The sequence below is a fragment of the Castor canadensis genome, chromosome 2, assembly GCF_047511655.1.
Source record: "Castor canadensis chromosome 2, mCasCan1.hap1v2, whole genome shotgun sequence".
Classification (NCBI taxonomy): domain Eukaryota; kingdom Metazoa; phylum Chordata; class Mammalia; order Rodentia; family Castoridae; genus Castor; species Castor canadensis.
The window spans coordinates 30,444,289-30,461,275 of record NC_133387.1 but is presented as its reverse complement, the minus strand read 5'-3'; the positions used below and the strand labels follow the sequence as shown (position 1 = coordinate 30,461,275).

Genomic DNA, 16,987 nt, shown 5'->3' with positions numbered 1-16,987 from the left:
CTTCCTCCTGATGTCCTCACCACAGACCCAAGTGATGGGCCACGTGAATATGGACTAAAACCTCTGAAGCCATGAGACAACAAATATTTCCTCCTTTAAGTTGTTCTACTCAGATATTTTGTCACAACAATGGGAGCCTGGCTAACACAGTGACTCACTGCCTCAATCACTGGCTCTGCTAGTGCTTTAGTCTCCATCTGCACCCCATAATGTGCCACCACTGGTGATAATTTGAGTAATCATGATGCTGCCACATGCTGCAGGTTGTTTAGAAAGTTCCCAGAATGGCTGGATTGTCTATAAAAATAACAGCACTTTCCTCCTAGATATTTATTTCCTTAAAAACAATTGCCATGTGCTATGCTTTTGCTAAGTAAAGAAAAATTGTCCCATTTCCCCACTGGCAAAGATGTTATCCATATGTTCCTCAATATGTGAGCAATCCAAACCTAGGGTTCCATTCTAAGGTCAGTTTCCAAGGACCACTTTTGGAGCCAATTGTTGCTGTGGTCAGGACCAATAGGAACCTGTTAGCACACTCAAACTGTTGAAGAAATATTTAGCATAAAGGATTGTTTACAAAGGATAGGAGACTATTCAAGGAAAACAACAAGAAAAAGTAAATCACTTTAAACCATTCTACAAAAAAAGAAAGACCTAACTTGTAAGCTATAGGGGGAAAAGGAAAGAATGATTCCCAGAACTCAAGGAGAGTTATAGTATAGAAGGGATGTCCACTGACCAGAGCTGTGGTCTTAGGTAGAGAAACACAGTCAACAACAACAGGCCAAGAAACATGAGAGAAGCCAGTGGAAAAAATATCTCAACCTCTAGCTTTCTTTCAGGTGTCCAGTTTCCTATTTGCTCTTCTCAATTTTACTCCACAAGTCTTCCACCCCTATGAGTTAATGCTATAGTCAGCTGCTTACCCATGGGACAATAGGAAAATGATTAAAATTGTTTTTGTGGTCCTGTCTGGCTATTTTCTCCTACCTTTCTAGCCCTTCTTTCTCAGAGCTGTCAAATTTCCTGAAAAAAATCTTGTAAAAATCTGATTACTTGCTTTTTGGTGTAAACCTACATGCTTCTGTTGTTAAATTGTTGCCACTTTGTCAAATGATCAGAACAGTCTCAGGGTCATCTGTAATTTGTTGTTTTGAAAGTTCTCAGAATGTCTGGATTGTATATAAAAATAACAGCACTTTTCTCCTAGATGCTTCATCCCTTTAACACAATTGCCATGTGCTATGCTTTTGCTAAGTAAAGAAAAACTGTAAACATCCTAGAAAATGTGTTGCTAAAAGTTGTCAAATACGTATATAGGATGAATATTTAGACTGAAATTCTTGATCCCCAAACTGAAAAGAAAAGCTTCAACTGTTGATTAGAATTAGGAGAATAATTTTGCATGTCTTTCTACAATTGTGTTTGAGAGGAAAATAATGATTCTTGAATTACAATCTTCATTTTTAATTCTTTCTCCATCTAGATACTTTCTATTTAGACCTCCTGATATGCTCCACCCTCAGTCTACCCTGCTCTTTGCCCTGAAGCTTGTATGAATTATGTTTCCTCCTCCTTCTGTTTTCCATTTGGGTTCTGCCAATGGGAAACCCAAGAAGGAGATAGGAGGAAGGGAAAAATGTGAAACTGGTATTTATTTTTCTGATTCATGAGACCACCTAGGGTTTGCAGCTAGTCACAGATTCTCTTGGTTATCTCATTAACATGAGTTCCCAGGCTTCTCCCTCCCCAAGTTCATTTGAGTCTAGGAGAAGATGCAGAGAGTCTGATACTGGCCATGGTTTCCTGTACAATTCTTTTAATTTCCCTACACACTGCCCATATTTTATAATGGTCCTTTAAAAAAATAAAACTGGTCTTGAAAAATGCTAGTTTAAGTGTGCCAACTCTTTCCCGTTAAGCCTGACTGATACACATCCCTTACTATCATACATCCCTGACAGATATGCAGTCAAGGTTTTCCTTTGGTTTATTGGAAAAGGGAGTTGTTAGTTGTTTTGTTCAAGTTTATTCTTCCTACATAGTTCTACCATTGTCCCACAGGAGGGTTTTATTTTCCCCATAGCATAATAGTTCTTTTTATCTTGTTTGTTTATGGTTTCAGGTCTTTCACTGGGATTATGAGGACAGAAGAGAAAATAGACAATAAAAGGCAAAGATTCAAATCCTTATATTGAAATCCTGCTTACAAAGATTTTTCAAGAGAGCAAATTCCCATCCATATGCTGACAACTCTCCTACAATTTATGCTATCTTAAACAAATTACTTGCATGGAAAGTTAGGCCTAGTTTTTGTTTGGCTGTTGTGTTTCAACTATAAATCATTTAAATTTCTTTTTAAGATGTAATGTGAAAATATGTCTTAAATGTTCTATTTAAACTATTAATTTCAGAAATACTATTGCAGTTCACTTCAACACTAATTAACAAACAATGAAACATTTATATAGGGATATTCTCTTTTCATTTAATATTTTTCATAATAGTATGAAAATACCAGGGAAAACAAAAAATTATTCAAATCAATAAAAAAATAAAATTCCATTTCCTTAGTGTGTGACCTCTGTATTACTCTACTAGCAGTGGGCAAAAATGCTTATCAACAAACAAACATTCCCGGATTCTCTAGGTGGGAGAAGTCCCCTTGGCTTCAATAATTTTAGGTGTTGTGTCTATGCGGTATTTACTTCTGATCTCTTCTAATTCACCATCATCATGTATAAATGAAGCAAGCACTGGAACCTGAGAAAAGTAGTTCTTAGCCAGGATATGTTTGTGTTTGATCTTGTGAAGAAAAAAGCATCCATATTCCTGTAAAGAAAAGAATAATAAATTCCATTAAAAATCACAGATAAATTTTGCCAGGTAAAAACACTGTCATGCCTCAATGTCTCAGCTCATCAGTTCATTCAGCAAAGAATAAATTTTGCATATTATCTTTCAGGGCTCAGTTCCCATGATGCTTCAACCTGGCAGCCTTCTCTGAGTCTCCCTCTGAGCTTTTCTAAGTCCAAACCACTGTAAGGTACCAATCCAATATTCATTCTCTCTTCCATTTGTCCTTGCAGGTGTAGTTTGTTTGTTTCTACTTTCTAGGTTTATTTTTTACTTTACATTTTATGACACTTTTACTGACACTTTTCTTTTTCCTTTATTGTGAAAACATCAAAAAAGCAAAGGGGCTGGATTCCAAGATGGTGGATAGAGGGAGGAAACAGAAAGCGAGCCTCCTACAGTGAAATCTTGGAGAAATGCTGGAGACACACCTTGCAAGCAAGGCCACCGAGAAGAGGCAAAACTTTGACCCCTCCACACCTCCAGCCTGCTCAGAGCATCTCCACTTCATGTTAAACGGAGAAACCAGGAGGGCCCCCAGGGCACAAGTTGCCTGTGCCCAGATGGCTTGGGAAGACACAGACAAGGTGAGCTAAGCGGTATGCAGTACTTCCACAGAATCCCTGGGCCAGATCAGCATAGCCCCCTGGACAGACTGACCCCAACCCGGGGAAAAAAGAGAAACTGAGTAATAAGCAATAAGAGCAATAAAGACACGTAGCAAAGAGGGTGGGGCACCCTGAGTGCCAAAGGGGGGAAGGGGAAATCCCTCCCGGAACTGTAAATAAACAAGCTGGGCCTGGCTGAAGAGGGCGGGAGTGGGGCGTGCGCCCAGCAACCAGGAGCGGTAAAGCTTGTGAGAGTGGCGGAGGGAGGAAAACTACACAGGAGAGGGGGGAAGACCCACCTCCCACGTGAGCTGTAAACAAACACCAGCTGGCAGGAGCAGCAGCACACGCCTAGCAATCAGGAGTGGGAAAGCTTGTCAAAGTGGCAGTGGGAGGAAAACTCCACAAGAGAGGGGGGAAGACCCACCCCGTCCCCCCCCCATGTGCTTGGAAAGGTGAAAGCTTGTAGCAGAGGCTCGTGCAGAGGAGAACTCTAAGTAAACAAAGTCTGTGGGGGCCAGGGGAGTGTTAACGTCACCACAGAGATCTGCATAAATAACACCTCCAGCAACAGCAGGCTGACAGCAGTGGGCAGGCAAGCCACAGCCACAGATACGATTCACAGACCTGTCTCCAGACTTTTTTTTTCTCTCTCCCTACCTTTGATGAGAAAACAACCAAAGTGCACCCACATGCCGAAAAACTTACTGAAACTGTATTGCATTTGAACTTGGGACACTTTGTGGGGTTTTGTGTGTGTGTGTGCAGTTTTGTTCTACTTTATGTTTCCCCTTTGATGAGACAACTACAGAACAACATCTGAGACACCATCTCCAGGATTGGTGGCTGAGGGACGAACACCAAAATTATTAAGACTGAAACTTCATTGCATTTGAACTTGGAGGGTTTTTTTTTTGTTTTATATTATTTTATTTATATAGATATATTTTTTCTTTCATTTACTTACTTTTTATTTTTATTCTTATCTTTATTCTTTTTATTTTTTATTTTCAATCCTCTCTCTGCCTCTCTAATGACTTTTCAGCTTACAGTTGATTAGTACACTGTCTCTCCCTGTTTATATCTTTGAAACTTTTTTGTTTGTTTCTTTGTTTTGTTTTCTTTCTACTTGATTATTTGTTTTTCCCTTTCCTTTAACATCTTTGCTTTCCATCCCTTCTCACCCTTCCATTCTAAATATCACTAGTGTTATTATTACAGCCAGAAAATACTTAATTGAACACAGTACAGGGACAATAACAACACCAAGGGCAATGACAGGAAGACAGAAAAAACAGGGAAACCAGTTTCTCCACAGCAAAAAATTAGTACAGGAACCAGAGGGAAATGAAGAAAACAGATACTCAGATCCAGACTCCAACAAAATGAAGATAAACTATGCCAAAGAACCCAATGAAGCCCACAAGAATAATTTAAAAGAAGACATACTACAGGTACTCAATGAGAATTTTATAGAGATGATACTGGATATGGTCAACCAAAATGTACAGGAGACACTCAAGAAATTCCAAAATGACAAAAATAGGGAATATGAAAACGCAAAAGAAGAAATAAAGGAAGCCATAGAAGCACTGTATAAACACCAGAGTGAAACAGAGAACACAATAAATAAAAAGATAAATGAACTCAGGACAAAAATAGACAACATTAAAGAGGAAACGACCTAGGATATGGAAAACCTCAGAAAAAAGAATGAAGCAGAATTGCAAAACAAAGCAGATGGCCAATCCAGCAGAATAGAACAAACAGAAGACAGAATCTCAGAACTCAAAGATGAAATGGTAATTAATGGAAAAACCGAAGAACTATTAATTAAACAACTCAAGAGCTGTGAGAAGAAATGCAAGAACTCACCGACTCCATCAAAAGACCAAACTTGAGAATCATGGGCATCGAAGAAGGAGAAGAGGTGCAAGCAAAGGGAATGCGTAATCTATTCAACAAAATAATAACGGAAAATTTCCCAAATCTAGAGAAAGATATTCCCATACAGATGCAAGAGGCCTCCAGAACACCAAACAGACCAGATCAAAATAAAACTACCCCACGACATATCATCATTAAAACAACAAGTTCAGAAACTAGGGAAAGAATATTGAAGGCTGTAAGAGAGAAAAAACAAATAACACACAAAAATAAACCCATCAAAATCACAGCAGACTTTTCAACAGAAACATTAAAAGCAAGAAGAGCGTGGGGTGAGATCTTCCGGGCACTGAATGAAAATAACTTCAACCCCAGGACACTCTACCCAGCAAAACTATCATTCAAAATAGATGGAGCAAAAAAAGTCTTCCATGATAAGCAGAAACTAAAACAATATGTGACAACAAAGCCACCACTACAAAAGATTCTTCAAGGGATTCTGCACACAGAAAGTGAAACCCAACATAACCATGAAAGGACAGGCAGCACCAAACCACAGGAAAAGAAAAAGCAAGAAAGTAGACAGTAACCTCAACTTAGGTACACACAATCAAACCTTCAAACAATTAAGACAACTAAATGACAGGAATCACCACATACCTATCAGTGCTAACACTTAATGTTAACGGACTTAATTCACCCATCAAAAGGCACCGCTTGATGAAATGGATTAAAAAGGAAGATCCAACAATTTGTTGCTTACAGGAGACCCATCTCACTGACAGAAATAAGCATAGGCTTAGGATGAAAGGCTGGAAGAAGATTTACCAAGCCAGTGGCCCCCCAAAACAGGCAGGAGTAGCAATACTTATCTCTGACAAAGCAGACTTCAAACCTACATTGATCAAACGAGATAAAGAAGGACATCCCATACTAATAAAAGGAGAAATAGACCAAAAGGAAATAATAATTATCAACCTATATGCGCACCCAATGTCAATGCACCCAATTTCATCAAACATACCCTGAAAGACCTAAAAGCATATATTAACTACAACACAGTGGTTGTGGGAGACTTTAACACCTCATTATCATTAATAGATAGGTCATCCAAACAAAAAAATCAATAAAGAAATCCAAGATCTAAAATATACAATAGATCAAATGGACCTACTTGATGTCTACAGAACATTTCATCCAACTTCAACACAATATACATTCTTCTCAGGAGCCCATGCAACCTTCTCCAAAATAGATCATATCCTAGGGCACAAAGCAAGCCTCATCAAATATAAGAAAATAGCAATTATACCGTGCATATTATCTGATCACAATGCAATAAAACTAGAACTCAACAACAAAAGAAGACAAAAAACATGCAAACAGCTGGAAAGTAAAAAACTCATTACTTAATGAACAATGGGTCATTGATGAAATAAAAGAGGAAATTAAAAAGTTCCTGGAAGTGAATGAAAATGAAAACACAACCTACCAGAACCTATGGGACACAACAAAGGTTGTCCTGAGAGGAAAGTTTATAAAGTTTATAGCCATGAGTGCATATATTAAAAAGACTGAAAGATCCCAAATCAATGACCTAATGATACATCTCAAACTCCTAGAAAAGCAAGAATAAGCAAATCCCAAAACAAATAGGAGCAAAATAATTAAAATAAGTGCTGAAAACAATGAAATAGAAACCAAAACACCATGCAAAGAATTAATGAAACAAAAACTTGTTTCTTTGAAAAAATAAACAAGATCGACAGACCCCTGGCAAATCTGACTAAAATGAGAGAAAAAACCCATTAGTAGAATCAGGAATGCAAAAGGGGAGATAACAACAAACACCATGGAAGTCCAGGAAATCATCAGAGACTACTTCTCGAACCTATATTCAAATAAATTTGAAAATCTTAAAGAAATGGACAGATTTCTAGACACATATGATCATCCAAAACTGAACCAAGAGGACATTAATCACCTGAATAGATCTATAACACAAAATGAAATTGAAGCACCAATCAAGAGTTTCCCAAAAAAGAAAAGTCCAGGACCTTATGGATTCTCTGCTGAATTCTATCAGACCTTTAAAGAAGAACTGATACCAACCCTCCTTAAACTGTTCCATGAAATAGAAAGGGAAGGAAAATTGCCTAACACATTTTATGAAGCCAGTGTTACACTTATCCCAAAACCAGGCAAAGACACCTCCAAAAAGGAGAACTATAGGCCAATCTCCTTAATGAACATTGACGCAAAAATCCTCAACAAAATAATGGCAAACCAAATTCAATAACACATCAAAAAGATCATTCACAACCAAGTAGGCTTCATCCCAGGAATGCAGGGGTGGTTCAACATACAAAAATCAATAAACGTAATAACCACATTAACAGAAGCAAAGACAAAAACCACTTGATCATCTCAATAGATGCAGAAAAAGCCTTTGATAAGATCCAACACCATTTCATGATAAAAGCTCTAAGAAAACTAGGAATAGAAGGAAAATACCTCAACATTATAAAAGCTATATGACAAACCTACAGCCAGCATTATACTTAATGGTGAAAAACTGAAAAAATTTGGAGGCTACTTAAAAAGCTAAACATTAATCTACCATTTGATCCAGCAATACCACTCTTGGGGATATACCCAAAAGAATGTGACACAGGTTACTCCAGAGGCACCTGCACACCCATGTTTATTGCAGCACTATTCAGAATAGCCAAGTTATGGAAACAGTCAAGGTGCCCCACCACTGACAAATGGATTAAGAAAATGTGGTATCTATACACAATGGAATTTTATGCAGCCATGAAGAAGAACGAAATGTTATCATTCACTGATAAGTGGATGGAATTGGAGAACATCATTCTGAGTGAGGTTAGCCTGGCCCAAAAGACCAAAAATCGTATGTTCTCCCTCATATGTGGACATTAGATCAAGGGCAAACACAACAAGGGGATTGGACTTTGAACACATGATAAAAGTGAGAGCACACAAGGAGGGGTGAGGACAGGTAAGACACCTAAAAAATTAGCTAGCATTTGTTGCCCTCAACACAGAGAAACTAAAGCAGATACCTTAAAAGCAACTGAGGCCAGCAGGAGAAGGGGACCAGGAACTAGAGAAAAGATTATATCAAAAAGAATTAACCTAGAAGGTAACACACATGCACAGGAAATTAACATGAGTCAACTCCCTGTATAGCTATCCTTATCTCAACTAGCAAAAACCCTTGTTCCTTCCTATTATTGCTTATACTCTCTCTTCAACAAAATTAGAGATAAGGGCAAAATAGTTTCTGCCAGGTATTGAGGGGGTGGGGGGTAGAGAGAGGGGGCAGAATGGGTGGTAAGGGAGGGGGTGGGGGCAGGGGGGAGAAATGACCCAAGCATTGTATGCACATATGAATAATAAAACAATAAAAATTTTTTTAAAAAGCAAAGGGATTTTTTTAAAGATATATGTCTAATATCATCTTTAAAACTGGAACTAAGTGCTAATAGGAATATAAAATGAATCTGAAAACTTCATTGTCCAAGAGGTCACATTTTGAATAGATGATAATCTACACCTAAGAATAGTCTTAAGGATTTAGAATAGAGAAAACAGGCATGTTACCACACAGTTTCATTAACTTGCTTTTATTCCTTTATCATTGATTTCATTCCATTTCTAGAACTATCACAGAGATTGTATGTCTGAATCCTGAGTATCATGCAATATTTAATATGCCATGTAATCTTTGTACTTAAAGCAGATATATTAGAATGATCAAAGTCCTTGTTACTTATAGGCAAGAAGCTTTTGTCATTTAGCTTTAATGTCAGTACAATACTTGGCACCAACTGTACCAAAAAAGATATCTTTGATGAAGATGTTCTCATATTAATTAGGCTTTTACTCATTTTCAAAAGAATCAATGCTGGGCTTCAGCTGTTTGTTTAGGTAGTTGGGACTCTGATCTACTTTCAATAATTATTCTGTAAGAATATAAAATCTTTTGTTTTCTTCCCTGCTCCCCCCACCCAGGGCTTTCTTTTGTCTTAGATTTGGCCCTATGAGAAAATCTTTCACAGACGAATACCTTACTCTCAGAAAATAAATTTTAGGAAGAAGTACAGTTAGTATTTGTGATTCAGTTGAAGAGAGGTCTAGAAATAGATATCACATAGAAACTTCTTGAAGGAGTTCAGTAAATTGCATATAATAAAATTAGTTACTATTTATTAGTTATTATTAGTTGCTAGTTATTTGCATGTGCATACTAGGGACAGCTAGATGTCAGAAAACTTTTATTTTGTAGGTCCAACTCCTTTATTGAGCTCATATTTTTCAAACCAATAATGCATTGTTTTTATTACAATTACAACTCCTTTCAAATACAGATACTACCCAGATTGCTTCATACCAAATACAAAGTAAGTTGAGATCTTTAAATAGTGGTCTATTTAGTTCTCAACATTTCCCTGTGATACAATATCATTATCTCCTTTTCATAAATGAGAAAACTGAGGTATTGAGATGTTAACAACCTTGCCCAATCCTAATCCATAAGGGGTAGGGCCATAATTCAAAGTCAGGGTTGCTTTCATGGTTCTCATCAATCCCACATTTTTAGCTAGTTTCTAAAAATTTATGATGCAAAGATGCAAGCCAATGTTCTTCAAACTGCTGGTGACAATGACAGGATAGAACTGGGTCATGACTGCTGATTTTTTTTCATACTTTCCTACTTTGGCCAGTGTGCACTCTATGAGAGATGGATCTGCTTCACTGAGAGTCCACAGAAGCCTTTTCCATCACGTGTGAAATTGCAAGGAGTAAAGGTTACTTTAAATTTCAAATATTTTCTACTTCCTGGGAAAGCAAATATCTCTGTGAATTAAGGAAATTCTGGAAATGCTTTAACTTTCTGCAAAACATAAATTATTCTTTAACTAGACTAAATATTAATAAATGATTACAAAGCTGAAAACCATAAAAACGACAAATGATTTTTGAGTTTGTCTGGTTGAGAACCTTTGCTCCATTTATGGAAAGTCAGAAAGATTGGTGTCCTGAAATTAGAGATGCATGTGAATAGAACATTTAATTTGATACTGCAGTCATTTGATTGAACACACAGGGGGAGTTGTGTGGATTAATTGAAGAAGCACTGGCGTATCAGCTTTGGGAATGAACATCAATCTCATTATAGGTCCTAGATGAACTGATATTGCTAGTGTTGGCTATGCTTCCAACATATTTAAATATTTATGATCCCCCTTAGTTTACAAAATACAATATTTAACACAGCTTTAGTGTCTTACTGCCCTTTCTGCCAATCCCTAAAGTAAAATATTTCTTAGCCTGGTTTCTTAAAACTTGAATAGCTATTGACAAAAAGGTAAAAATATAACTAGTTTCTTTTCTTTACACCATTTCTCCATCCCTCCTTCAAAAAAATAAGCAATGAATATTCAAAATGACTATTATATTTGATGTCATTTCTTTATTTTCTTTTAGCTGACATCTTGTGTGGGATGAAAGGTAGACCATTTTAATCAACTGAAAGCAGAGAATCAATATCAGTTCTTGGGATCCTGGGCTTGCTTAGTGTAAATGGAGATCTCTAGGAACTCTTCAGGGGCCCTTTAGTTTTGTTCATCAAAATGTTTTACAGATTGCATCTTATAAGTTACAGAAATTAAAGGGTATTTAATTTTTGCAGTGCTTTCTCCAGGCCTGATCACTTGTAAGTGAATCAGAAATGGAGCCTCTGCTGTATGATTGCCATTTAAAGCTCAAAATTAAGAACAAAATTCATTTGACAGTGAGTGTGCTCTTCGGCAGATTCATGATAACTAATCAAAGAAGAGATTTGGGGTTCCACAATACCCATGTCATGGTAATATTCATTTATTTATTCAATAAATATTTATTAACCTCCTAGTCTGTGACAGACATTACTGTAGTTATTAGAGCTATAGATGCAATAAATGAGACCTTCCATGCCTTCCATGGAATTAATGTGCTTGAACTTGTTATTAGAAGATAGTGTTTGGGTATCATGTATCATGATTTTGGTATCGTATTTGAGTACTTATGTGTCCAAATCTCATCTTTACCTATGAAATGTCTTAACTTCATTTTAATATTGATCTCTACAACACATACCATCCACATATTTGTTACTGTTAATCTTTAAATTCCATTTCTTTATTTAGTGGAAACATTTAAGTCATTCATGAATATATAAAAGGCAGGCAGTTTACTTCTAATTCCAATGACTAAATTACTTTTCTAAATAAAGCTCGTCTACTTACCTTTTCAATATTTGTTAGCTTGAGATGAGCTTGTGCTTCATCTCTGGTGAGAAGAATGCAGTTCCAGGGGGACCACTCCATAGACTTATCCCATCTGACCATGACCAGCTCATTGAGGTCTTCGCAGGCACTGAGGACTGACTGGGATGACCAGATGTTGTCTATCAGATACTGAATATCATGGAGCTGCATGCCAAAGTAAGTTTGAAAAAATAATTTTGTTTTCTTCTAAATAAATGTTTTAAAGATTATATTACTTGAGAAAATAATTAAACAATGTTGAGTACATTTTTAAGGGGGAACATTACTTATGAGGTTTCAGTAGCACAAAGACCCTTGCTTTGTTTTACCAAGCTTATGTTCATTTTGCCTAAACTACATTATTATCTCAACTCATAAATCCATCTTTAACCCAGGATAAACTGTATGTATTTCTTCCAGGATGCTAATTTTAAGCTATATAACTTTAATAATGCCTTAATATCACCTTAACAATTATATGACATTAAATATCTTTAAAAATTCATTAGTAACTATTATTTTCTCCTCAGAGCCATGGTAGGGTCCTTTTAAGGGTTTTTACTTATAATTGATTAAGCTGAGATTTATAAAGATAAAATAATTCACTTAGTGCTAATTAAGTTATTGTTTTAATGAGAAAAGATGGGGAAATGAAATAACCGTTTTAAACATTTTTATAAATTAAATTGCATTAACTACAACTCTTGAATGACTTTTTATCATGAGGTCTGCATATATAAATTTAGAATTGCTAGGTGTGAGCTTCACAAAGTATAAACATTGAAAAAACAACCATTATTTTTAAAAAAATGTGTGGGGAAGCAGGAATCTTTTATGTATAGCCAAAAGATAAAAACAAAACAATTTACAAAGTGTTTTTTTAAAAAAAAAAAAGAGCTTGTCACAATAAGCTACTAAAATGTTTCATAAACGGATAACTCAATATACTATATTCTGCTAATGCAAAGTAACTGCTATGAAAAGAAATCTATAGGACTTTAAAATTTAATGTCTTGAATGTTTTTACTTATATTCAAAGTGACCTATGGCTTTTCAAATTTTTGTTTTTAGTTGCATCAATTGTGTTAAGAATTTCAGAATTGTATCTAAGAGAATGAAGTACTTGTTTATGTAAATGTCACCTATGCACATGATGAGTACAGTTGGCAACCTCTGAGAGTTGCTTTTGAGCAGTTGTACTTGAAACTGTTGCAATACTATTCCTTACTGTATTAGGTGGTATAAGTATGGATTAAAGATCAACTAGAAGATTACTAAACACTCAGCTCTCTTCTCTACATAGAAATTTTACTATGTGTCTGTTTTAGTTTTCATCTTAGTACTTTACATGCCAGCATGTTCAAATTTAGTATATGCTAATATTTATCATTGCCCATAAGCTTTATTTCATTATAAATTTCAAACAAGACAGTTTCTTGTTTATTAACTTATTTATGTCTTCTCCCTTCCCTCTCCTCCCCCACCTGTGTATAACATCAGTTCTACAATAGTAAGGCTCTTGTCTTTTTTTCTTAGTGGTATCTTCACCTCTTAAAAGATGGCCTGGGCACCAAAGCCAGTGTTCAATAATTCTGTTAAATAGAGGAATGAGTGAAAGTCATCCTTAAGGAAAACAAAGTATATAGTAGAAAGTCATGAAATAAAAATTTTAAATGTCTATAAGAGAATTTTATGTACATATTATTATTACAGTAGTTGTTTTACACTCATACAGTCATTTACTTGAGTTCTCAAAAATTAGTAGCTTTGATATTCAAAAATTTTATGAGAATTTCAAAAATCTAGAAAAAAATTTTTGGACTCTCATGAACAAACCCTTTATGACTCTTCTTCTTTCATTTTCTAGTCAATTATTATTGCCATGTCAACAAAATTACTCTGTTTTGGTATTCATATGAACTGGAAATTGAGAAATGAAAATAGAAAAATACAGATTTGGGAAAGTCAGTGTCTACAATGAAAGCTGCCTGATTTCTTTTTAAAATTACAATATTCAGAAATTCTTTATTTTAGGTTAGGTATGTTGGTAAACACTTGTAATCCCAGCACTTGAAAGGTAGAGGCAGAAGGGTCATGTTTCCAAGGCCAGTCAGGGCTACAAAATAAGACCCTACTTCAAAAAAACTAATGAAATAAATCTTTATTTTAAAATCTCTTTAAAACTTTAAATACACCTTGTGACATAGTCAACATCTTTGGATTCAGAAGTATCTTGCTTATATATTTTTCCTCAATGATATCCCTCTCTCCATTGATTAACATAATATCTGCCCCTTTAAAAATGAGTAACAGTCCCATGTTGTGATTGTGTCTGAACACTACACTCAGGACCTCCACAATAGTGTGCTCCAGACTCTTACTGAGCTACACATCGCACACCCCACTTCCACACAGGTATCTGCAAACTGCTACCAGAATTGGTGGCTCTCTCATCCATCCTCTAGCACCAGAAATTCCTGATAAGAAGATCCACAAACCCACTTTTCTGGAAGAGCTTTGGGAATCATATCTGTCAGGGGCTTCAGTGTATTGCACATATAATTTTTCTTTCCCTTTGAAGGAAAATAGAATAAATCATACTGGGAGACTATGAACACCTATCCCAAATGATAATATATGCAGTAGCACAGGAAAATAGTTCCCTGCAAGATTCCTGTAAGAAATACATGTGTACAGGTTTTTGTTGTTGTTGCTGCTGCCCCTATTTTAATGTTTCTATTGAAAAATATTTTTAAAAATCCTACTCTTTATCTTGCTTTGAATGAAGGAAAATTTGCAACTGGATGTCATTGGCCATAGTTTCTGCTCTAGGGAGAGTAATGAAAAGAGATACTGGCCTCTTCTTAAAATTTCCCTCTTCAAGGAAATTACCAGGGCACTACTTTTGGCCCATTCCTTTTTTCTTGGAAAAATCCAAACTTCTTATATATTTTAAAACTGAAGAGAAACCTCATCAGTTCAGGGCAAAAAAATGGAAATAATATATAATTTAGTGCCATAGAATATATTTCAAAAGAAACTACAAAGAGAATCTTTGTGTTGAAATGCATATACCATCATCATTTACAGGAGCTAAGAAAGGCCCAGCAAAAAGAGGTTGGGAGGATGCTATGGTTTGGATACAAAATAGCCCCAAATGTTCCCCAAAGGTTCATATTTTGAAGGCTTAGTTCCAAGCTGATTGGACTTTTGAGAAGTTATTTATCATGAGGGCTCTGACTTCATCAGTGAATTAATCCATTGATAGGTTCATAATTTGATGGCATTATTGGGAGGAGGTGAAAACTAGGAAGTGGAGCCTGGAGGAGGTATATTACTGGATGATCTACTCTCTCTCCCTCTCCCTCTTCTTTCCGTCCCTCTCCCCTGGTAATTATGAAGTAAGCTGCTTTCCTCTACCTTTCCACAGACCTATAAAAGGAATGGAACCAGACGACCATGAACTGAAATCTCTGAAACCAAGAATGAAATTAAATCTTTCCTTTTTAAACTTGTTTTCTCAGGAATTATGTCACAGCAACAGAAAGCTAACTAACACAGAGTGGGACCATCTCTGATCTCATCTTTATTCCAATCATGATGTTATCTTGAAAATATTGTTAACTACTTATATCTGCCATGTCTCTGTTTCCTGGAACTTCTGATTCAGGCAAAGGGACCATTTGTTATTCCTCACTGATCTTTGTAGCACCAGGTTCCCACTCACCTAATCATCTAATCAGCACCCTCAACTTCCTTCCTCTCTCCAGCTCTTTCACTGTGCCTTCCAGAAAGATTTTTCATTGACCATCATCAATGTCAATCCTTGATTATTTCATTGTCAGTAACCCTCCCTTCTATTATGTCAGTTACCTTTTCTCAGTATCACAGCCCAAACTGTCATCTTTCACTTTCCCCACACCTGAAATCTAATATTCAGATATCTCACACTCTGAATATAGCTTTCAATCTCTTCTAGCTTATGTGTTCTGTCATCTTTGCTATAGAAGTTCCATGGCCCCATAGGAACTGTCAGCTCATTGCCACCTTTTATTTTGTTCATATCCATTAACAGGTTTCTGATTTCATTTTCCTTTTTAATGTACATGTTACACATTCCACCTTTTCAATTGCAATCTTATTGTTGCCCTAAATTTCTTTTCTCTATCCATTCTTTGTTTGTGTGTGTATATATATATATCTGGGTTGTGAACACAGTCAAAGAAAATCTCATAATTAGGAAGGAAGGTAAATATAAAGTCATGGTCACTAGTCTTAACTGGGTCATTAAAAGTACCTGACATGTACCTTAATCTCTTTTTGCTTTTGTTTTTTTGCAGTACTTTCCGCCTTCTGCAATGATTGCAATTTCACTACCAAATATTCTGTACATTCCTATATTTCTTAACTCTCTCCTCCCTAATCTCTCTCAACAAATGAAACAGGCCTTGAGATGGAAGCCGATAGCATATGACACAATTATTTCCTCCTTTATTTCAGTACAGGAGGTGACCTCGGTCATAAGAAAAGACCAATCTACAGTCATGTTTACATTATAAGCTCTTCTATCATTTGTTCATTTTATTTAAATAATTATATATAAGTACTTCCCTATCCTGTAACTTAGTTCATTTAGTCCTCACAATTTCTCTATGAGTAAGTACTATTAATACCCTTATTTTACAGGCAAGTAGACTGGGGTACATACAAGTTCAATAACATGCCCAAAGACAGCTGCTGAATGTCAAAACGAAAAATTTGTTATGCTGCCTCCAACACCCTGCCCCCATGTCTTCATCTCAACCTACAACTCAAAGTGTCCACACTGTATACTATTTCTGCGGCAACAGAACAGTGCCATATCTGACTGTGGTCTTCATGTTTGCTGCTCCTATGGCCTGTGATCCTTTCCTCAATATGGCCATCAGAATAACTGTTCCTAGTTATTTTTTCTCTTCTTATAGGTCACATCTGCAAGGAAGCCTTTTCTGGCCTGTAAATTACATTCAGATCCCTTTTTAATGCCTACATATGTCTCAATGTTTCTCCTTATCATACTATTATTTGTTTTTATAGAAATTTGTAATATCTTTAATATCTGCTCTTCTAGGATGTAAGGTCTCCTTCACCAGCCTATTTCCATAGCACAGGATAAATACAAAGAACATGTTTAAACCTCAATAAAGGCTGGAATCCTTCTCCACCTTAGAAAGTCAAGGGAGTGGTTCCCATATGAGAATATGCTCAACTAACTGCACTTCATGTCACTATAGCCCTTCAGCAGGCAGATATATTTCT

General features: G+C 36.1%; 1 protein-coding gene across 1 annotated transcript in view; it reads right to left on the bottom strand.

The window, feature by feature from the left end:
* Positions 1-2,487: 2,487 nt before the first annotated feature.
* Positions 2,488-16,987, bottom strand: part of Iqub (IQ motif and ubiquitin domain containing) — a 77,141-nt gene continuing 62,641 nt past the window's right edge. Inside the window, exons 12-13 of the mRNA XM_074055393.1 lie at positions 11,669-11,854; positions 2,488-2,835 (exon numbers count right to left, since the gene is read on the bottom strand). Of these exons, the coding sequence (XP_073911494.1) occupies positions 2,650-2,835; positions 11,669-11,854 (372 nt within the window). The 3' untranslated portion in view covers positions 2,488-2,649. The remainder of the gene's footprint in view (positions 2,836-11,668; positions 11,855-16,987) is intronic.